Source organism: Anomaloglossus baeobatrachus, chromosome 3, assembly GCF_048569485.1.
Source record: "Anomaloglossus baeobatrachus isolate aAnoBae1 chromosome 3, aAnoBae1.hap1, whole genome shotgun sequence".
Taxonomy (NCBI): domain Eukaryota; kingdom Metazoa; phylum Chordata; class Amphibia; order Anura; family Aromobatidae; genus Anomaloglossus; species Anomaloglossus baeobatrachus.
The window spans coordinates 282,488,866-282,513,148 of NC_134355.1; the positions used below are offsets into that span (position 1 = coordinate 282,488,866).

The 24,283-nt window shown below is 45.4% G+C and overlaps 1 protein-coding gene across 1 annotated transcript in view; it reads right to left on the minus strand.

Annotated features, from left to right (window-relative positions):
• The window catches only part of ENPP1 (ectonucleotide pyrophosphatase/phosphodiesterase 1), a 136,711-nt gene that overhangs the window by 61,518 nt on the left and 50,910 nt on the right, over positions 1-24,283 (minus strand). Inside the window, exons 7-8 of the mRNA XM_075341480.1 lie at positions 5,088-5,167; positions 1,970-2,089 (exon numbers count right to left, since the gene is read on the minus strand). Coding sequence (XP_075197595.1) covers positions 1,970-2,089; positions 5,088-5,167 — 200 coding nt within the window. The remainder of the gene's footprint in view (positions 1-1,969; positions 2,090-5,087; positions 5,168-24,283) is intronic.

The following is a 24,283-nucleotide window of genomic DNA, read 5'->3' on the forward strand; positions in this document are numbered from 1 at the left end:
TATAAGAAATGCGTATACAGAAAACTGCACTGCGGTAAAACACATTATGCCTATTTCAAAAGGGAAAAAAAAAAATCAGCATGCCCTGAAGCCATGTTTTTCCTGCTTTGCGTAAATCAGATTTTTAATAATAACACATACAACCATTGAAAAACATTACAGCAGCAGCTATAGAACACATTAAGGGCCATTTTTATCAAAGTGTTTCTGCCAAAATTCTAACATAAAACACCTTTAAATCTTGTAATTTTTTTGTTAAACTCAAAATTAGCTATAATTGCTATAAATTACGCCAAAATTATTTTCCAGTCCCCGACCCAGTAACACTTCTGGAGGTGACGTACTGCAGTTGAAAGTTACTCAAAATTCATTAAGAAGCACACGTCTCAATGAATTCTGCACATATCACAGTGGGTGAGAGATTGTTAGAAGCTGCAGAAAAGTTATGGCAAAGCCATCCTCCTGTGACATCCTTATTTGGTTCAGTCATTCTCCTGTGACATCCCATTCAGTGGGACCATACTCCTGTGATATCTCATTTGGTGGGACCATCCTCCTGTGACATCCCACTCAGTGGGACCACACTCCTGTGACATCCCATTTGGTGGTGCTCCTCCTGTGACATCATTTAGAAGGGTCATCCTCCTATGACAGCTCATTTAGTAGGGCCATTCTCCTATGACATCCATTTGGCGGGCCATCGCCCTACGGCATCCCATTTGGCGGGGGCATCCAGCAGGGCCGTCCTCCTATGACATGCCACTTGGCAGGGCCATCTTCCGGTGACATCCATTTGGCAGGGCCATCCTCCTATGACATCCCATTTGGTGGTGCCATCCTCCTGTGACATCTCATTTAGCAGGGTCATCTTCCTATGACAGCTCATTTAGTAGGACCATCCTCCTATGACATCCATTTGGCGAGGCCATCCCCCTATGACATCCCATTTAGCGGGGGCATCCGGCAGGGCCGTCCTCCTATGACATGCCACTTGCACTTGGCAGGGCCATCCTCCTGTGACATCCATTTGGCGGGACCATCCTCCTATTACATCCGATTTGGCGGGGGCATCCGGCAGGGCCGTCCTCCTATGACATGCCATTTGAGAATCCTCAAAAGTACATTCAGGGATTAGCAGGATAGGGAAAATATTAGGGAATTTTATAATAAAGCAAAGTTCAAAAGTGGTTATGCCTTAGATCGATACGTATAAAGGGCATTATAGGTATCAGACAATACCTTTAATTAATGGACTTCCTACTACTGCTCTCACCTGAGCTCCGGAGTTCAGCCTAGACTATACTCTGGGTTTGCAGGACTGAACTGAATTAAATAAGGTTGTCATCAAGATTTTCTATTGCGGTTTAATAAACATACGAGCAGTGTATAAAACAGGTTTTCAAAAAAGGGTTAAAAATATACAGTACCCCACTTTCTTTTAATATATATTCTGTACACACCCAACATTTGGTTATTTTACACAAACACGCAAGTACATACACACACAAAAATGTCCCTCTCTTCTCAAAGACAGTATTCAGCTGAGGTGACATTTGCTTTTCTTGCCTCAGACACTGATAGAGCAAGGTGGGATCCTATCCTTCACTATTTTTCCTCCTCCTCTTCTTCCTAAGTGATACCGAACCCCCACATAGACACCCCATTACAGAAAATGAACCAATGCCCCTATTGACCTCACATCCCAAAATTTGCAATTTCCAATTTGGCACTGCCTTACAAAAATCAATTGTTTCAAAGTGTTTCTCTCTAAGGATTTCGTAAATCTTATGGTTGCCGAGATAAATATATACGACCAGCGTCAGACTGGCTACCGGAGGAATCTCCAGTAATACCAGGCCTGGCCGCGGTTACCTGCACCTTAGAATCTGAAATCAGTTTCTACTATAAATACAGAACATGTATCAGTTAAAAAAAAAGTGTAAATCTGTTTCCTTTCATTTATACATACAGGTTCTCCTTGGTACCATGAAGGATGAAACTTCTCTGGATTTCGTAATGTGAAAAATGCATTGCGGTGAGGATCATACATTTTATTGTCCACAAGCCCATGTGATTCTGGGTAGAGACCCTGTAACACAAAAAAAAAAAAAAGAATTACAGTTACAGTTAAATACCCTATCAACATAATTAAAGAGCAAATGAAGCATCTGTGCAGATTGTGTCCACAAGACTAATCTCCAGCTAAAAAGGGTTTAGTGGTTTCACAGGGGGAAAAAACCCACAGTCACGACACAACGCAATGGCATTTCTACTAGTTTCGGACACGCCTTTGCAGCTGATTGTGGAGAATGATTGGTGGCCATTTAAAAGCAAAGCAGCATGCAATTCTGATGTGCACAAAACAATCAATAATGGATCATTCAACGTACATAGGCTGCTATTGTTCTCAGCAGCTGACGGAAGACAATGAGTGAATTTGGCAGCCATTGCATTTAAATATCACAGTCAGTACTTGAAAGAGTTAAAATAGTCTAATACAACTGCCACCTGCCCGATATGGTGCAGGCTCAGCTCCTGAACCCGCTTAATACAGTCCACATGCGACCTGTGATGAATTTATATGTCACAATTATTAACCTTGCAATGAACTTACACCTGATTAATCCAAAGTGCCACCACTAGGTGTTTCCCTTTCCGACTCATTTGTTGTCCACTCCATGTTCAAGTGTAATCAATCTCTAGTTGCAGAAAACATCCTGAGACTGACTAAAGGGAACCTGTTATCTGGAAAAACGCTATTAACCTACAGAAACATGGTTAATAGCATTCTGAACCTTCCCAGCACCTGCACATTGAACACCGCTGCCAGTAGGAAATTAACTTTAATCCTCCCAGCAGGGTGCTGTTTTCAGTCACAGGGGCGGCACTGGTTCAGTCACCTCTCTGTGTATGGAGAGTGGAGGCTGTAACCACACCTCACACTGACTGATAGCCAGGTCTAATGCTGAGAGGCTGTCTGTCTGTATGGCGTACGCAGTTACAGCCGTTGTTATCCATACACAGAGTGGTGACTGAACCCATGTCAGAGCTGCCCCAGTGACTGAAACACCAACACTGCCCTCCCTCCCAGCAGTGGGGTTCATCTTTGTTTCTCTGCTCCTGCTCACCTGTCAGGTTCCCACCATGAGTATTTCCTGAGCTTTTGATGCTGAACATTTTTTCACCTATTAGGTAGATTAGGTTCCATGAAGTTTTTAATTGCACTTTTGAGTGCATTTTTATCTCAGTGTTTCTCTGTATTTGCTGTATCATGTGTTAAATAAATTAGATTTTGATTAGAGTGAGCGAACCCGTAGAAGTTCAGTTTGGTGGAGTCAACCGAATATTAAATTAAGTTCAGTTTAGGGACTCAACTTGACCAGAACCCTAATGGAAGCCAATGATTGAGCAGTTTGGGTGCAGCCAGCCGTGGAGAGTTGAGTGGGATTTTTTTTTTGGGGCACACTAGATCAGATTACGCTGTTGTTACTCCCAGTGCGAGCTCCTCAAACACTGCAAACACTGCAAGCAGCTCACACTGGGCTGAGGACTGAGCGTACCTGAGCACAGCAAAGCTTGCGCAAGGGGTGTTCATACGTAAAGTAGTCGAACTCTGTTTTTTCATAAAAGTCCAAACACCGAACCTCGGGTTTGCTCATCTTCAATTTTGATACATCCTGGTACTGGTGTGTGGAATATGTGTTTGTAGTACATTTCTGCAGAGGAAACACACTAAAAATGCATACGGGGTTTTTATATGTATGGATTTTCTGTATGTAATGCAATTCTATGGGTAAAATCGTCACATAAAATCCATTGTACCAACAAGAGAAATTGACAGCTTTCAAATATGCACCACAGGCCAGTTTACAGTGGGGATGAGTTTTCTATAATTTCCATCCACTTTGCTGGAACTGTATCTATAACAGAAAGTTCAGGTACAGGAGTGAGAGACTGGGCACCACTAGTGAGTAAAAATCAGCTTCACACTGGTCTGAGGAACTGGACCTCAATTACAGTCAGGGAACACATACCCTGGAGTTGCACGCTCAGAACAAGACCACAGTGCAAAAAATCCAGATCCAATGGAGGAAGAAGGAAAAAGAGCAGCAATTCACCGGGGGATGAAATCAAGTCTTCTTTATTGTGCAGACATGGGTAACATGTAGTGCAGGGAGGGGGAGCCAAAGCTTCCGACAACGGCAAACCGTTTTGCGCTGGTGTGGCACTTCCACAGGTCCACAACCCTAGATGCACTACACCAGCGCAAAACAGTTTGCCATTGGATTTGTATCTATAACAGAGAAAAATAAGGAATCCAGGAAAACTGAACCAAGCAGCTCAGTAAGGTTATGTTGACACGTTGCATTTTTGCTGTGTTCATTTACGTGTTTTTTTCATTGGATTTATGCAAATAAAAAGCTGCTTTTTACTGTGGAGGCAGAGAAGATTCCAGAATTCTTAATTTTATGTGCACCTTTTTCTACAACACTTTTTTCCTTCAACTCAACTGTCCATTAATATGCTTGGATACAGCACTCTGAACAGTGGAGTGTGTCAATGACTGCTTTCTGGACATCTGTCAAGTCAGCAGTCTTACCAATGATTGTGTAGCCTACTGAACCAGACTAAGGGACCATTTTCAAGGCTTAGGAAGCCTTTGCAAGTGTTTTGTGGTAATTATTCAGATTTTCTGAGACAATGACTTTTTGGTTTTCATTGGCATGTAAGCCATAATCATCAACATTTACAGACAAACACTTGAAATAGATCACTCTGTTTGTAATGACTCTACATAATATACAGTATGTGTTTCACTATTTGTATTGATTTACTGAAATAAATTAAATTTTTGATAATATTCTAATTTATTGAGGTGCACTTGTATATTACAAAGTTGCTTATTTTCATGTGTACTATTAATTTATGAAATAAAAATTAAAAACGACGGTTACGCTTTAAAGCAAAAAGAATATAAATCCTTGGTAATGGCTATGTTAGGAGCATTTAAATACACAGATGATATTCTAAAAAGCAAACACCTTGGCAAAGCAAAAAGTTGCAAAAAGAAAGGATGAATTACTTACAGTTACAATGCTATAATGGTTGGGAAAGGTTTTTGATGGATACACTGGTCGTAAAGAACGTGTATATGTTCCACATTGCTCTAAAATGGAAGCAAAACACAGGAAGTCAGGGAAAATAAGAATGGTGCCTGCGATGAAGTGTAGACTAAATATGTATCTATACAGGATGCTGCATCTATCTATATATATATCTGTGTAAGGAAACATACTTTACAATGTACACACACATAATAGGGTTGGCCCCATGCAGAAGTGATTTACAAAACATACTGTAGCAGCTGAGTAGTTGAAGATCCATGTCAAACAATTGACTGTGACTGCTTGTAATAGAAAAAGAAGTTTGGGATTACTTTGCCATAAATTACACTCACGAGGTTTTATTGTATTCCTTAAACACACAGGCTTTGCATACCCCTGTTAGATAAATTACACTTATGAACAATTCATTAATCCCTGATGTATCCACTGTGCAGAACAGTACATGCCAAAAATTAGTTCCATAAATAATTTGCTTACACATATTCTACACCCCCTTACATTGTCATGGCTATGGCCTCCTCAAGATGCTTCACATTTCTTACCATGTACATACTATAATGTGCTTCCACTTTTAAATCTTTTTAATCCTAACTGTTTAATACTTACCAACATTCCATCTTAAGCACTGCCGGTTGTATGCTAAGACTACCGGAATGCTATGGTCCTCATCTGAATGTATGACCGTTTGTATCAGTGTCACAATAACAGAGTACTCAACCTCCCACAGCAGATATAAGAAACTGCTAACATTGTCTCACAGGTGTTTTTTCTTGCATTTTTTTCCTTTTAACTAGTGGCGTACTGCCCATGATGGCGGGTCATGTGAGATCAATGGAGTTTGTGGCAGGTGATGCCCAGTTTCAAATGATGTCCATCCACTTCATATATACAGCATGTGAAATACGTATTGAACACGTCACCAATTTTCTAAGTAAAAGTAGTTGATTTTGAGTTCACCTTTAACCTGAAAAGATTCAACTAGCTCATCTTTAATATCACCTCCACCTTGCTGACATCGGAGTCAAAATGTAGGTCTTTGCCAATTACTGATCCAACCACACACCATCTGTTTGCTCTATCAAAAGTCTCTCATCTCTTCAGTCCATAAAACCATCAAAAATATCTGTCTTCAGATATTTTTTGGCTCATTCTTGATGCTTCGCCTTCTGCATTTTCTTCAGTAGTGGTCGGTTTCAGCTTTCTGTACCTTGGCCATGTGTCTGAGCACCTTGTACTTCTGGACACTCCAGGAAAGTTGTAGTTCTGGTATATGACAAACACTGAAGGATATTGGGTTCCTGATCAATTCCCATTTGATTCTTCTCAAATCTTTGGCAGATGGCTGTCTATTTTTCCCAACACATTTTTTGCGACCTAGTGGACTATTTTCAACAAATCTTTTCATGGTTCTGTGTTTGCCCCAATTACTGAACCTTAGCATTTTCACAGTACAGAATCTCTCTGTAAGACTTAAGTTTTGACTTTTCAGAGTCCATCACATCTCTTTTTTTTTTGCCAATTTGTCTGGAGGAAAACAAACTGTGTAATAATTCTGCAAACCTTGAAAAGGGTGTTGCTATCCTAAGGCCACATCCTCCCTCATTACAGTAATACACATCACCGTTTATTCTTCATCCAGTAACCATTCAGGTTAATACAGCTTGGAGTCGGAAAATATGCAGGTCAAAATATTCATCGATAATTGTGTACACAGTGTATGAACTTGCGGAGCCCCAAAAAGATTTTGTTTCATTAAGAATCTAAAGGACACGTTCTACAGAAAAGGGTGAATACGTCTTGGCTTTGTCAAATATATCAAGATTGTCCCTTTCTGTGTGCTCAGGAAGGTGAATAAATCATAATATAGAGTTCATGGTTATTGATTTTGGTCATATGTTCAGTATATTTACGACTGAGATGGTCTTGAATGTATGGTGGTACTGGTGTCACTGTATGGTCTACCATGCTAATTCTACTTTTGGTTTCCTTAGCTCATTCACTCAGCTTCTGCATATCTTGTCACATTAGAGATGTCCTTTTTGATCTCCCTGATTGTGTTAGTAAGGAACATATGGCTTTCTGCTATAGTTCCTAGAATCTTTTTAAAGATTTGCATCTCAGATGCATCTGAAGAATGAGGTGGGCTGCACTGGGTATTACGTTTAGCAAATGCAGAAGAGCTTCTAAATTTCTATAGCACCATAATGAGAGGATATGCACACAGAGTGGTCTACAGAATATGCACAGTATGAGGGAAATGAGAGCAGAACCTCAAGTTCATGCTATTCACTAACTGCAGCACACCAGGAGCATATCCACAGAATAGCTGTATCATATCACCATGTGCTGCTCTCGTAAATGGTGGGTACTTCACTTGCTAATCCTACAGTTTTCTGGTGATGAGATTTTGGTGCCCGGCTCCTCTGCTTGCTGCTGGTGTTTGAATGACAAGTCATAGCTTTTTCAGTGACCTGCTTCCACTTTGACATTTCATGCAGGCATAGCCAACTGGCGGCATGTGCGTCAATTAATTTCCCAGGTAGTCTTCAATAAAATGGCACCAGCAGTGGTGCATGCGTGGATGATCAGAATAACCAATCGATTTTTATTACACATGGAAAAATTGGAAGTGTGAATGAGCCCCCACTCTGTAGTAGTAAGAATAATATCAGAAGCTATTTCAGTCTCATGTTGGTCCCTTGCAGGGCAGAATCAGAATGGAGGAGTAGTAATGGTGGGCAGATCTCAGATTTAGGCCTGCAATGTTCATGCCATTTTTGATGACGGGTTGTTTTGGAGTCAGGCGCTGATTTATTAATCACGCCTCATAATGAATTAGAAGGGACTGACAAGTGGCATGAATCGTGCGAAAAATTTAAACTTGGCATTGTGCAAAAATGTTGTGACATTTGAAAGCAATGTATGCCAGAATTCTGCATATATATAGTACTTGGCAGTCTGACAAATCTAACAGTATAGTTGTCACTGAGCATTATATCTGTGTGACTAGTGCCATATACAAGCCTCGTGTGTGTGTGTATGTGTATTTATAATACTGAGCAGCCACCTCCTCCATGAATTGGTTGTGGGTGGTTGTTTCATCAGTATTTTGCACCTTTGTTGCCTCCGCCAGCCTTTATAATGGTGCTGATTAGAGATGAGCGAACCGGTCCCGGTTCGGCTCGAGGCGGTTCGCCGAACGGGGGGTCTGGCTCGAGTTCGGCTCGTCGAACGTTCGACGAACCGAACTCGAGCCCATAGGAAACAATGGCAGGCAATCACAAACACAGTAAAACACCTAGAAAACACCCTCAAAGGTGTCCAAAAGGTGACAAACAACTCACAACACAACACAAACACATGGGAAAGTGACAAGGACATGTACTCATGCGAAAACAAAACAGCTGGACAAGGAAAAAGAGGAGGACACACAGATATAGGCATGGCACGCCCTTCTAAAGTCATGTAAAACACCGCAAGGTGACTCCAAGCGGAGTCTCCCTTTTTTCCAAAAATTGGGCCCCACACACCCACCCCTTCAGTGGCAGCAGTTGTGCCCCAGTTGTACACTTCACAGCTAGATTTGCATCAAGCACATTCAAAAATACGCCATTCTTATCCGTCCCCAGGATGACACCGGGGTAGGTAGCAAAGTCTTTCCTGATCCCAGCTCTGTTCATCTTGGCTTCTTTTAAAAACACAGCAAGCAAGGGTTACTCCAAGCGGAGTCTCCCTTTTTTCCAAAAATTGGGCCCCACACACACCCACCCCTTCAGTGGCAGCAGTTGTGCCCCAGTTGTACACTTCACAGCTAGATTTGCATCAAGCACATTCAAAAATACGCTATTCTTAACCGTCCCCAGGATGACACCGGGGTAGGTAGCAAAGTCTTTCCTGATCCCAGCTCTGTTCATCTTGGCTTCTTTTAAAAACACAGCAAGCAAGGGTTACTCCAAGCGGAGTCTCCCTTTTTTCCAAAAATTGGGCCACACAGACACCCACCCCATCAGTGGCAGCACTTGGGCCCTAGTTGCAAACAGGATGTTTTGATTTGCATCAAGCACATTCAAAAATACGCTATTCTTAGCCGTCCACAGGATGACACCGGGGTAGGTAGCAAAGTCTTTCCTGATCCCAGCTCTGTTCATCTTGGCTTCTTTTAAAAACACAGCAAGCAAGGGTTACTCCAAGCGGAGTCTCCCTTTTTTCCAAAAATTGGGCCACACAGACACCCACCCCATCAGTGGCAGCACTTGGGCCCTAGTTGCAAACAGGATGTTTTGATTTGCATCAAGCACATTCAAAAATACGCTATTCTTAGCCGTCCCCAGGATGACACTGGGGTAGGTAGCAAAGTCTTTGCTGACCCATGACTTGTTCATCTTGGCTTCTTTTAAAAACAATGTAAGCAAGGGTTACTCCAAGCGGAGTCTCCCCTTTTTTCCAAAAATTGGGCCCCACACACACCCACCCATTCAGTGGCAGCAGTTGTGCCCCAGTTGTACACTTCACAGCTAGATTTGCATCAAGCACATTCAAAAATACGCCATTCTTATCCGTCCCCAGGATGACACCGGGGTAGGTAGCAAAGTCTTTCCTGATCCCAGCTCTGTTCATCTTGGCTTCTTTTAAAAACACAGCAAGCAAGGGTTACTCCAAGCGGAGTCTCCCTTTTTTCCAAAAATTGGGCCACACAGACACCCACCACATCAGTGGCAGCACTTGGGCCCTAGTTGCAAACTGGATGTTTTGATTTGCATCAAGCACATTCAAAAATACGCTATTCTTAGCCGTCCCCAGGATGACACCGGGGTAGGTAGCAAAGTCTTTGCTGACCCATGACTTGTTCATCTTGGCTTCTTTTAAAAACAATGTAAGCAAGGGTTACTCCAAGCGGAGTCTCCCTTTTTTCCAAAAATTGGGCCACACAGACACCCACCCCATCAGTGGCAGCACTTGGGCCCTAGTTGCAAACAGGATGTTTTGATTTGCATCAAGCACATTCAAAAATACGCTATTCTTAGCCGTCCCCAGGATGACACCGGGGTAGGTAGCAAAGTCTTTCCTGATCCCAGCTCTGTTCATCTTGGCTTCTTTTAAAAACACAGCAAGCAAGGGTTACTCCAAGCGGAGTCTCCCTTTTTTCCAAAAATTGGGCCACACAGACACCCACCCCATCAGTGGCAGCACTTGGGCCCTAGTTGCAAACAGGATGTTTTGATTTGCATCAAGCACATTCAAAAATACGCTATTCTTAGCCGTCCCCAGGATGACACCGGGGTAGGTAGCAAAGTCTTTCCTGATCCCAGCTCTGTTCATCTTGGCTTCTTTTAAAAACACAGCAAGCAAGGGTTACTCCAAGCGGAGTCTCCCTTTTTTCCAAAAATTGGGCCACACAGACACCCACCCCATCAGTGGCAGCACTTGGGCCCTAGTTGCAAACAGGATGTTTTGATTTGCATCAAGCACATTCAAAAATACGCTATTCTTAGCCGTCCCCAGGATGACACCGGGGTAGGTAGCAAAGTCTTTCCTGATCCCAGCTCTGTTCATCTTGGCTTCTTTTAAAAACACAGCAAGCAAGGGTTACTCCAAGCGGAGTCTCCCTTTTTTCCAAAAATTGGGCCACACAGACACCCACCCCATCAGTGGCAGCACTTGGGCCCTAGTTGCAAACAGGATGTTTTGATTTGCATCAAGCACATTCAAAAATACGCTATTCTTAGCCGTCCACAGGATGACACCGGGGTAGGTAGCAAAGTCTTTCCTGATCCCAGCTCTGTTCATCTTGGCTTCTTTTAAAAACACAGCAAGCAAGGGTTACTCCAAGCGGAGTCTCCCTTTTTTCCAAAAATTGGGCCACACAGACACCCACCCCATCAGTGGCAGCACTTGGGCCCTAGTTGCAAACAGGATGTTTTGATTTGCATCAAGCACATTCAAAAATACGCTATTCTTAGCCGTCCCCAGGATGACACCGGGGTAGGTAGCAAAGTCTTTCCTGATCCCAGCTCTGTTCATCTTGGCTTCTTTTAAAAACACAGCAAGCAAGGGTTACTCCAAGCGGAGTCTCCCTTTTTTCCAAAAATTGGGCCACACAGACACCCACCCCATCAGTGGCAGCACTTGGGCCCTAGTTGCAAACAGGATGTTTTGATTTGCATCAAGCACATTCAAAAATACGCTATTCTTAGCCGTCCCCAGGATGACACTGGGGTAGGTAGCAAAGTCTTTGCTGACCCATGACTTGTTCATCTTGGCTTCTTTTAAAAACAATGTAAGCAAGGGTTACTCCAAGCGGAGTCTCCCCTTTTTTCCAAAAATTGGGCCCCACACACACCCACCCATTCAGTGGCAGCAGTTGTGCCCCAGTTGTACACTTCACAGCTAGATTTGCATCAAGCACATTCAAAAATACGCCATTCTTATCCGTCCCCAGGATGACACCGGGGTAGGTAGCAAAGTCTTTCCTGATCCCAGCTCTGTTCATCTTGGCTTCTTTTAAAAACACAGCAAGCAAGGGTTACTCCAAGCGGAGTCTCCCTTTTTTCCAAAAATTGGGCCACACAGACACCCACCACATCAGTGGCAGCACTTGGGCCCTAGTTGCAAACAGGATGTTTTGATTTGCATCAAGCACATTCAAAAATACGCTATTCTTAGCCGTCCCCAGGATGACACCGGGGTAGGTAGCAAAGTCTTTGCTGACCCATGACTTGTTCATCTTGGCTTCTTTTAAAAACAATGTAAGCAAGGGTTACTCCAAGCGGAGTCTCCCTTTTTTCCAAAAATTGGGCCACACAGACACCCACCCCATCAGTGGCAGCACTTGGGCCCTAGTTGCAAACAGGATGTTTTGATTTGCATCAAGCACATTCAAAAATACGCTATTCTTAGCCGTCCCCAGGATGACACCGGGGTAGGTAGCAAAGTCTTTCCTGATCCCAGCTCTGTTCATCTTGGCTTCTTTTAAAAACACAGCAAGCAAGGGTTACTCCAAGCGGAGTCTCCCTTTTTTCCAAAAATTGGGCCACACAGACACCCACCCCATCAGTGGCAGCACTTGGGCCCTAGTTGCAAACAGGATGTTTTGATTTGCATCAAGCACATTCAAAAATACGCTATTCTTAGCCGTCCCCAGGATGACACCGGGGTAGGTAGCAAAGTCTTTCCTGATCCCAGCTCTGTTCATCTTGGCTTCTTTTAAAAACACAGCAAGCAAGGGTTACTCCAAGCGGAGTCTCCCTTTTTTCCAAAAATTGGGCCACACAGACACCCACCCCATCAGTGGCAGCACTTGGGCCCTAGTTGCAAACAGGATGTTTTGATTTGCATCAAGCACATTCAAAAATACGCTATTCTTAGCCGTCCCCAGGATGACACCGGGGTAGGTAGCAAAGTCTTTCCTGATCCCAGCTCTGTTCATCTTGGCTTCTTTTAAAAACACAGCAAGCAAGGGTTACTCCAAGCGGAGTCTCCCTTTTTTCCAAAAATTGGGCCACACAGACACCCACCCCATCAGTGGCAGCACTTGGGCCCTAGTTGCAAACAGGATGTTTTGATTTGCATCAAGCACATTCAAAAATACGCTATTCTTAGCCGTCCACAGGATGACACCGGGGTAGGTAGCAAAGTCTTTCCTGATCCCAGCTCTGTTCATCTTGGCTTCTTTTAAAAACACAGCAAGCAAGGGTTACTCCAAGCGGAGTCTCCCTTTTTTCCAAAAATTGGGCCACACAGACACCCACCCCATCAGTGGCAGCACTTGGGCCCTAGTTGCAAACAGGATGTTTTGATTTGCATCAAGCACATTCAAAAATACGCTATTCTTAGCCGTCCCCAGGATGACACCGGGGTAGGTAGCAAAGTCTTTCCTGATCCCAGCTCTGTTCATCTTGGCTTCTTTTAAAAACACAGCAAGCAAGGGTTACTCCAAGCGGAGTCTCCCTTTTTTCCAAAAATTGGGCCACACAGACACCCACCCCATCAGTGGCAGCACTTGGGCCCTAGTTGCAAACAGGATGTTTTGATTTGCATCAAGCACATTCAAAAATACGCTATTCTTAGCCGTCCCCAGGATGACACCGGGGTAGGTAGCAAAGTCTTTCCTGATCCCAGCTCTGTTCATCTTGGCTTCTTTTAAAAACACAGCAAGCAAGGGTTACTCCAAGCGGAGTCTCCCTTTTTTCCAAAAATTGGGCCACACAGACACCCACCCCATCAGTGGCAGCACTTGGGCCCTAGTTGCAAACAGGATGTTTTGATTTGCATCAAGCACATTCAAAAATACGCTATTCTTAGCCGTCCCCAGGATGACACTGGGGTAGGTAGCAAAGTCTTTGCTGACCCATGACTTGTTCATCTTGGCTTCTTTTAAAAACAATGTAAGCAAGGGTTACTCCAAGCGGAGTCTCCCCTTTTTTCCAAAAATTGGGCCCCACACACACCCACCCATTCAGTGGCAGCAGTTGTGCCCCAGTTGTACACTTCACAGCTAGATTTGCATCAAGCACATTCAAAAATACGCCATTCTTATCCGTCCCCAGGATGACACCGGGGTAGGTAGCAAAGTCTTTCCTGATCCCAGCTCTGTTCATCTTGGCTTCTTTTAAAAACACAGCAAGCAAGGGTTACTCCAAGCGGAGTCTCCCTTTTTTCCAAAAATTGGGCCACACAGACACCCACCACATCAGTGGCAGCACTTGGGCCCTAGTTGCAAACAGGATGTTTTGATTTGCATCAAGCACATTCAAAAATACGCTATTCTTAGCCGTCCCCAGGATGACACCGGGGTAGGTAGCAAAGTCTTTGCTGACCCATGACTTGTTCATCTTGGCTTCTTTTAAAAACAATGTAAGCAAGGGTTACTCCAAGCGGAGTCTCCCTTTTTTCCAAAAATTGGGCCACACAGACACCCACCCCATCAGTGGCAGCACTTGGGCCCTAGTTGCAAACAGGATGTTTTGATTTGCATCAAGCACATTCAAAAATACGCTATTCTTAGCCGTCCCCAGGATGACACCGGGGTAGGTAGCAAAGTCTTTCCTGATCCCAGCTCTGTTCATCTTGGCTTCTTTTAAAAACACAGCAAGCAAGGGTTACTCCAAGCGGAGTCTCCCTTTTTTCCAAAAATTGGGCCACACAGACACCCACCCCATCAGTGGCAGCACTTGGGCCCTAGTTGCAAACAGGATGTTTTGATTTGCATCAAGCACATTCAAAAATACGCTATTCTTAGCCGTCCCCAGGATGACACCGGGGTAGGTAGCAAAGTCTTTCCTGATCCCAGCTCTGTTCATCTTGGCTTCTTTTAAAAACACAGCAAGCAAGGGTTACTCCAAGCGGAGTCTCCCTTTTTTCCAAAAATTGGGCCACACAGACACCCACCCCATCAGTGGCAGCACTTGGGCCCTAGTTGCAAACAGGATGTTTTGATTTGCATCAAGCACATTCAAAAATACGCTATTCTTAGCCGTCCCCAGGATGACACCGGGGTAGGTAGCAAAGTCTTTCCTGATCCCAGCTCTGTTCATCTTGGCTTCTTTTAAAAACACAGCAAGCAAGGGTTACTCCAAGCGGAGTCTCCCTTTTTTCCAAAAATTGGGCCACACAGACACCCACCCCATCAGTGGCAGCACTTGGGCCCTAGTTGCAAACAGGATGTTTTGATTTGCATCAAGCACATTCAAAAATACGCTATTCTTAGCCGTCCACAGGATGACACCGGGGTAGGTAGCAAAGTCTTTCCTGATCCCAGCTCTGTTCATCTTGGCTTCTTTTAAAAACACAGCAAGCAAGGGTTACTCCAAGCGGAGTCTCCCTTTTTTCCAAAAATTGGGCCACACAGACACCCACCCCATCAGTGGCAGCACTTGGGCCCTAGTTGCAAACAGGATGTTTTGATTTGCATCAAGCACATTCAAAAATACGCTATTCTTAGCCGTCCCCAGGATGACACCGGGGTAGGTAGCAAAGTCTTTCCTGATCCCAGCTCTGTTCATCTTGGCTTCTTTTAAAAACACAGCAAGCAAGGGTTACTCCAAGCGGAGTCTCCCTTTTTTCCAAAAATTGGGCCACACAGACACCCACCCCATCAGTGGCAGCACTTGGGCCCTAGTTGCAAACAGGATGTTTTGATTTGCATCAAGCACATTCAAAAATACGCTATTCTTAGCCGTCCCCAGGATGACACCGGGGTAGGTAGCAAAGTCTTTCCTGATCCCAGCTCTGTTCATCTTGGCTTCTTTTAAAAACACAGCAAGCAAGGGTTACTCCAAGCGGAGTCTCCCTTTTTTCCAAAAATTGGGCCACACAGACACCCACCCCATCAGTGGCAGCACTTGGGCCCTAGTTGCAAACAGGATGTTTTGATTTGCATCAAGCACATTCAAAAATACGCTATTCTTAGCCGTCCCCAGGATGACACTGGGGTAGGTAGCAAAGTCTTTGCTGACCCATGACTTGTTCATCTTGGCTTCTTTTAAAAACAATGTAAGCAAGGGTTACTCCAAGCGGAGTCTCCCCTTTTTTCCAAAAATTGGGCCCCACACACACCCACCCATTCAGTGGCAGCAGTTGTGCCCCAGTTGTACACTTCACAGCTAGATTTGCATCAAGCACATTCAAAAATACGCCATTCTTATCCGTCCCCAGGATGACACCGGGGTAGGTAGCAAAGTCTTTCCTGATCCCAGCTCTGTTCATCTTGGCTTCTTTTAAAAACACAGCAAGCAAGGGTTACTCCAAGCGGAGTCTCCCTTTTTTCCAAAAATTGGGCCACACAGACACCCACCACATCAGTGGCAGCACTTGGGCCCTAGTTGCAAACAGGATGTTTTGATTTGCATCAAGCACATTCAAAAATACGCTATTCTTAGCCGTCCCCAGGATGACACCGGGGTAGGTAGCAAAGTCTTTGCTGACCCATGACTTGTTCATCTTGGCTTCTTTTAAAAACAATGTAAGCAAGGGTTACTCCAAGCGGAGTCTCCCTTTTTTCCAAAAATTGGGCCACACAGACACCCACCCCATCAGTGGCAGCACTTGGGCCCTAGTTGCAAACAGGATGTTTTGATTTGCATCAAGCACATTCAAAAATACGCTATTCTTAGCCGTCCACAGGATGACACCGGGGTAGGTAGCAAAGTCTTTCCTGATCCCAGCTCTGTTCATCTTGGCTTCTTTTAAAAACACAGCAAGCAAGGGTTACTCCAAGCGGAGTCTCCCTTTTTTCCAAAAATTGGGCCACACAGACACCCACCCCATCAGTGGCAGCACTTGGGCCCTAGTTGCAAACAGGATGTTTTGATTTGCATCAAGCACATTCAAAAATACGCTATTCTTAGCCGTCCCCAGGATGACACCGGGGTAGGTAGCAAAGTCTTTCCTGATCCCAGCTCTGTTCATCTTGGCTTCTTTTAAAAACACAGCAAGCAAGGGTTACTCCAAGCGGAGTCTCCCTTTTTTCCAAAAATTGGGCCACACAGACACCCACCCCATCAGTGGCAGCACTTGGGCCCTAGTTGCAAACAGGATGTTTTGATTTGCATCAAGCACATTCCAAATCCACAAGCATTTACTCTCCCCAGGATGACACAGGGGTAGTAAATTCCTTCTGGATCCATGACTTGTTCATTTTGATGAACGTCAGTCTGTCCACATTGTCACTGGACAGACGCGTGCGCTTATCTGTCAGCACACACCCAGCAGCACTGAATACACGTTCAGAGACAACGCTGGCAGCTGGACACGACAAAATCTCCAAGGCGTAAGTTGCGAGCTCTGGCCATTTTTGTAGGTTTGAAGCCCAAAAGGAGCAAGGCTCCAGTTGCACAGTCATGGCATCGATGTTCATTTGGAGATACTCCTGTATCATCCTCTCCAGCCGTTGACTATGTGTCAGACTTGTTGTCTCTGGTGGCCTTGCAAAAGAGGGTCTAAAAAAATTATGAAAAGATTCCATAAAATTGCTGTTACCGGCACCAGAAAAGGTCCTACTGGTACGGGTAGACTGTTGAAGATGACGAGACCGTCCCATGTTTGTCAAGTTACAACTGGGAGATTCACTCCCTGCACCTGCACGGTTGTTTGGTGGAAAAGCCGAGCTAAGATCTAGTAACAGCTTCTGCTGATACTCCTGCATACGTGCGTCCCTTTCTATGGCTGGAATTATGTCACAAAATTTGGACTTGTACCGGGGATCTAATAGTGTGGCAATCCAGTAGTCATCATCACTTCTAATTTTGACAATACGACTGTCATGTTGGAGGTAGTGCAACAAAAAGGCACTCATGTGTCTTGCGCAGCCATGCGGACCAAGTCCATGCTGTGTTTGTGGCATATAGGTGCTACCCGTTCTTTCTTCCTCTGACATCTGACCCCAACCTCTTTCAACTGAAATTTGACCAAGGTCTCCCTCATCCGCTGAGTCTTCCATGTCCATGGACAGTTCGTCCTCCATTTCTTCATGTTCTCCTGCACCTTGCTCAACATTTCGCCTGCTACTATGCGCCCTTGTCGATCCCTGTCCCCCATGGTCCCATGCCTGCTGCGTTGGTGATGATGAACGTCTGGACCTTCGTGATGTTGTTGTCCCTTGCGCATATGAATCCTCCTGTAGTTCCTCCCCTTCATGTTGTCCCACCCCCTGACTCCGAATAGTGTTTAGCGTGTGCTCCAGCATGTAAATGACTGGAATCGTCATGCTGATAATGGCATTGTCAGAGCTAAACATATTCGTCGCCATGTCGAAACTGTGCAGAAGGGTGCATAGGTCCTTGATCTGAGACCACTCCATCAGGGTGATCTGCCCCACCTCTGCATCTCGTTGGCCCAGGCTATACGTCATGACGTATTGCACCAGGGCTCTGCGGTGCTGCCACAGTCGCTGTAACATGTGGAGAGTTGAATTCCAGCGTGTCGCCACATCGCATTTCAGGCGATGAACCGGCAGGCCGAAAGACTTCTGGAGCGATGCAAGTCGCTCTGCTGCGGCGCTTGAACGGCGGAAGTGAGCTGACAGTTTTCGTGCCCTGTTCAGAAGGCCATCTAGGCCGGGATAGTGTGTTAAAAATTGCTGCACGACAAGGTTCAACACGTGAGCCATACAAGGTACGTGTGTCACCTTGCCCAGGCGAAGTGCCGCACCCAGGTTTGCAGCATTGTCGCACACGGCCTTACCAGGCTGCAGTTTGAGTGGAGACAACCATTTATTAAACTCGGACCGCAAAGCTGACCACAACTCCTCAGCTGTGTGACTCTTATTACCAAGACATGTCAAGCTAAAGACCGCCTGATGCCGTTGCGCTCTGCTGCCAGCATAGTAATGAGGGGTGCGTGATTCCTTCTGCGCAGTGAGAACGCTGGTGGCCTGACCAGGCAGGCTTGGGGCGGAGGTGGAGGACCCAGATGAGGTGGAGGATGCAGAAGCAGTGGCGGAACTTGGACAGACAGAGGATTGACACACAAGTCGTGGGGACGGCAAGACTTGTGCAGCAGACCCTTCACCATCTATCACCATAGTTACCCAGTGCCCAGTCAGCGACATGTAACGTCCCTGTCCATGCTTACTGGTCCAAGTATCGGTGGTGAAATGTACCCGTTCACACACAGAGTTTCTCAAGGAAGCGGTGATGTTGTGTGCGACATGCTGGTGTAGCGCGGGCACACCTTTCTTAGAGTAGTGGCGACTAGGCATCTGGTACTGGGGCACAGCGACAGACATAAGGTCTCTAAAATCCTGTGTGTCCACTAGGCGGAAAGGCAGCATTTCGGTAGCCAACAGCTTACAGAGGGATAGAGTCAACCTCTTAGCTTTGTCATGGGTCGGAGGAAGTGGCCTTTTATTTGACCACATCTGAGGGACAGAGATCTGGCTGCTGTGTGTAGACGGTGTTGAGTAGGGTGTCCCTGGAAAAATGCAGGTTTGTGAGGAAAGTGCAGGCGGAGACATGATGTTGCCTTCATCCAACGTTGGTGCTATCGATGTCTGAGAGAGCTGTACACACTCACTTGTTTCCCCTTCCAAACCAACTGACGACCTTACAAGCAAACTGCCTGTTGCGGTTACAGTGGTGGAAGTTTTGCGTGGAAAAACAGGTGTGGCAGCTGTCCCCACAGTCCTAGAAGATGAAGAGCGCGCGGATGCAGTGGAAGGGGCGGGCGGTGGATGGTTCGCTCCGCTAGGCCGCATTGCAGCACGGTGAGCTTCCCACCGGGACTTATGATATTTATTCATGTGACGATTCATGGAAGAAGTTGTCAAACTGCTGAGCTTTTGACCTCTACTAAGAGAATCATGACAAATGTTACATATCACATGAGTTGGGCGATCTTTTTCGATGTGAAAAAAGGACCAGGCTAGGCAAGGCTTAGAGGCCATGCGACCTGTTGATCCACCCCGAATAATGCTCATAGGCAGAGTGGTGGCTGAGGATGCAGTTGTAGACGTGCTACCAGTGCTCCGACTCTGTCCAGGAAGGCGCAAGGTAACTTCGTCGTCGGTTGCATCCTCCTCCACCGCCTCTGTTGACCTCCTCGAGTGCCTGACTGGGGGTTGACAGTAGGTGGGATCTAGAACGTCATCATCAATTGTTGTGTTTGCACTCCCCTCCCCCTCAGACCGAGCCTCTTCTTGCCCTGACGGAATATTTAAGTTGTCATCCCAATCGGGTATCTGCGTCTCATCTTCATCAGTATGTTCCTCATTGTCTATAACCACAGGTGTTACAGTTTGTGACAAAGGGTCAACATTATGCTCAGAAACTTGGTCCTCACGGCCTGAATCTGAGTCACAAAGGTTCTGGGCATCACTGCAGACCATTTCCTGTTCTGTACTCACTGTAGCTTGGGAGCAGACCTCTGATTCCCAGGCTATAGTGTGACTGAACAGCTCTGCAGACTCAGCCATCTCAGTTCCACCATACTGTGCAGGGCTGATGGAGACTTCAGAGCTGGGAGAAATCAAGTGTGATTGGGATGACAACTCAGAGGACTGGTGTTTTTTGGATGCGGTACTTGAAGTGGCTGAGAGGGCACTTGTTGGACCACTTGAGATCCATTCAAGCATTTTCCTTTTTTGCCCATCATCTACCTTTCTTCCTGTTGTTCGTGTCCGTAAAAAAGGGAGCACATCGGATTGTCCACGGTAAGTAGTAGACATCTTACTTTTGCTGGTAGATGGTCTATCTTCAGCAGATGATAATGGAGCTTTGCCACCTTCCCCACGGACAAAACCTTTTTTGCCTTTTCCACCACGCCTCTTCCCCTTTCCACCAGCATCTGTCATTTTGCCACTCATGTTGATTGCGACAAGATTGTGGACTGAAAATGTGGTAGTAAAAATTGAGAGGTGGTGAAGATTGCAGTGGTGGTCTAGCTTTATTAACAGCAGAATAATAAAGAATAAATATCCCTGACAATGCAACTTAGTTATAATTAGTTGGAGTGTGCAACGCAGGCAGACGTGCTGCAAATGTCTTTGCACTAGTGGGACTATAGCAAAGTCCAATAGCCACGTATAGGATGCCACTAGGTACACTGAGTGTTTGCTAGTATAATGGCTTGGTTAGAATGAGTTGTAGTGTGCAACGCAGGCAGACGCGCTCTGCAAATGTCTTTGCACTAGTGGGACTATAGCAAAGTCCAATAGCCACGTATAGGATGCCACTAGGTACACTGAGTGTTTGCTAGTATAATGGCTTGGTTAGAATGAGTTGTAGTGTGCAACGCAGGCAGACGCGCTCTGCAAATGTCTTTGCACTAGTGGGACTATAGCAAAGTCCAATAGCCACGTATAGGATGCCACTAGGTACACTGAGTGTTTGCTAGTATAATGGCTTGGTTAGAATGAGTTGTAGTGTGCAACGCAGGCAGACGCGCTCTGCAAATGTCTTTGCACTAGTGGGACTATAGCAAAGTCCAATAGCCACGTATAGGATGCCACTAGGTACACTGAGTGTTTGCTAGTATAATGGCTTGGTTAGAATGAGTTGTAGTGTGCAACGCAGGCAGACGCGCTCTGCAAATGTCTTTGCACTAGTGGGACTATAGCAAAGTCCAATAGCCACGTATAGGATGCCACTAGGTACACTGAGTGTTTGCTAGTATAATGGCTTGGTTAGAATGAGTTGTAGTGTGCAACGCAGGCAGACGCGCTCTGCAAATGTCTTTGCACTAGTGGGACTATAGCAAAGTCCAATAGCCACGTATAGGATGCCACTAGGTACACTGAGTGTTTGCTAGTATAATGGCTTGGTTAGAATGAGTTGTAGTGTGCAACGCAGGCAGACGCGCTCTGCAAATGTCTTTGCACTAGTGGGACTATAGCAAAGTCCAATAGCCACGTATAGGATGCCACTAGGTACACTGAGTGTTTGCTAGTATAATGGCTTGGTTAGAATGAGTTGTAGTGTGCAACGCAGGCAGACGCGCTCTGCAAATGTCTTTGCACTAGTGGGACTATAGCAAAGTCCAATAGCCACGTATAGGATGCCACTAGGTACACTGAGTGTTTGCTAGTATAATGGCTTGGTTAGAATGAGTTGTAGTGTGCAACGCAGGCAGACGCGCTCTGCAAATGTCTTTGCACTAGTGGGACTATAGCAAAGTCCAATAGCCACGTATAGGATGCCACTAGGTACACTGAGTGTTTGCTAGTATAATGGCTTGGTTAGAATGAGTTGTAGTGTGCAACGCAGGCAGACGCGCTCTGCAAATGTCTTTGCACTAGTGGGACTATAGCAAAGTCCAATAGCCACGTATAGGATGCCACTAGGTACACTGAGTGTTTGCTAGTATAATGGCTTGGTTAGAATGAGTTGTAGTGTGCAACGCAGGCAGACGCGCTCTGCAAATGTCTTTGCACTAGTGGGACTATAGCAAAGTCCAATAGCCACGTATAGGATGCCACTAGGTACACTGAGTGTTTGCTAGTATAATGGCTTGGTTAGAATGAGTTGTAGTGTGCAACGCAGGCAGACGCGCTCTGCAAATGTCTTTGCACTAGTGGGACTATAGCAAAGTCCAATAGCCACGTATAGGATGCCACTAGGTACACTGAGTGTTTGCTAGTATAATGGCTTGGTTAGAATGAGTTGTAGTGTGCAACGCAGGCAGACGCGCTCTGCAAATGTCTTTGCACTAGTGGGACTATAGCAAAGTCCAATAGCCACGTATAGGATGCCACTAGGTACACTGAGTGTTTGCTAGTATAATGGCTTGGTTAGAATGAGTTGTAGTGTGCAACGCAGGCAGACGCGCTCTGCAAATGTCTTTGCACTAGTGGGACTATAGCAAAGTCCAATAGCCACGTATAGGATGCCACTAGGTACACTGAGTGTTTGCTAGTATAATGGCTTGGTTAGAATGAGTTGTAGTGTGCAACGCAGGCAGACGCGCTCTGCAAATGTCTTTGCACTAGTGGGACTATAGCAAAGTCCAATAGCCACGTATAGGATGCCACTAGGTACACTGAGTGTTTGCTAGTATAATGGCTTGGTTAGAATGAGTTGTAGTGTGCAACGCAGGCAGACGCGCTCTGCAAATGTCTTTGCACTAGTGGGACTATAGCAAAGTCCAATAGCCACGTATAGGATGCCACTAGGTACACTGAGTGTTTGCTAGTATAATGGCTTGGTTAGAATGAGTTGTAGTGTGCAACGCAGGCAGACGCGCTCTGCAAATGTCTTTGCACTAGTGGGACTATAGCAAAGTCCAATAGCCACGTATAGGATGCCACTAGGTACACTGAGTGTTTGCTAGTATAATGGCTTGGTTAGAATGAGTTGTAGTGTGCAACGCAGGCAGACGCGCTCTGCAAATGTCTTTGCACTAGTGGGACTATAGCAAAGTCCAATAGCCACGTATAGGATGCCACTAGGTACACTGAGTGTTTGCTAGTATAATGGCTTGGTTAGAATGAGTTGTAGTGTGCAACGCAGGCAGACGCGCTCTGCAAATGTCTTTGCACTAGTGGGACTATAGCAAAGTCCAATAGCCACGTATAGGATGCCACTAGGTACACTGAGTGTTTGCTAGTATAATGGCTTGGTTAGAATGAGTTGTAGTGTGCAACGCAGGCAGACGCGCTCTGCAAATGTCTTTGCACTAGTGGGACTATAGCAAAGTCCAATAGCCACGTATAGGATGCCACTAGGTACACTGAGTGTTTGCTAGTATAATGGCTTGGTTAGAATGAGTTGTAGTGTGCAACGCAGGCAGACGCGCTCTGCAAATGTCTTTGCACTAGTGGGACTATAGCAAAGTCCAATAGCCACGTATAGGATGCCACTAGGTACACTGAGTGTTTGCTAGTATAATGGCTTGGTTAGAATGAGTTGTAGTGTGCAACGCAGGCAGACGCGCTCTGCAAATGTCTTTGCACTAGTGGGACTATAGCAAAGTCCAATAGCCACGTATAGGATGCCACTAGGTACACTGAGTGTTTGCTAGTATAATGGCTTGGTTAGAATGAGTTGTAGTGTGCAACGCAGGCAGACGCGCTCTGCAAATGTCTTTGCACTAGTGGGACTATAGCAAAGTCCAATAGCCACGTATAGGATGCCACTAGGTACACTGAGTGTTTGCTAGTATAATGGCTTGGTTAGAATGAGTTGTAGTGTGCAACGCAGGCAGACGCGCTCTGCAAATGTCTTTGCACTAGTGGGACTATAGCAAAGTCCAATAGCCACGTATAGGATGCCACTAGGTACACTGAGTGTTTGCTAGTATAATGGCTTGGTTAGAATGAGTTGTAGTGTGCAACGCAGGCAGACGCGCTCTGCAAATGTCTTTGCACTAGTGGGACTATAGCAAAGTCCAATAGCCACGTATAGGATGCCACTAGGTACACTGAGTGTTTGCTAGCATAATGGCTTGGTTAGAATGAGTTGTAGTGTGCAACGCAGGCAGACGCGCTCTGCAAATGTCTTTGCACTAGTGGGACTATAGCAAAGTCCAATAGCCACGTATAGGATGCCACTAGGTACACTGAGTGTTTGCTAGTATAATGGCTTGGTTAGAATGAGTTGTAGTGTGCAACGCAGGCAGACGCGCTCTGCAAATGTCTTTGCACTAGTGGGACTATAGCAAAGTCCAATAGCCACGTATAGGATGCCACTAGGTACACTGAGTGTTTGCTAGTATAATGGCTTGGTTAG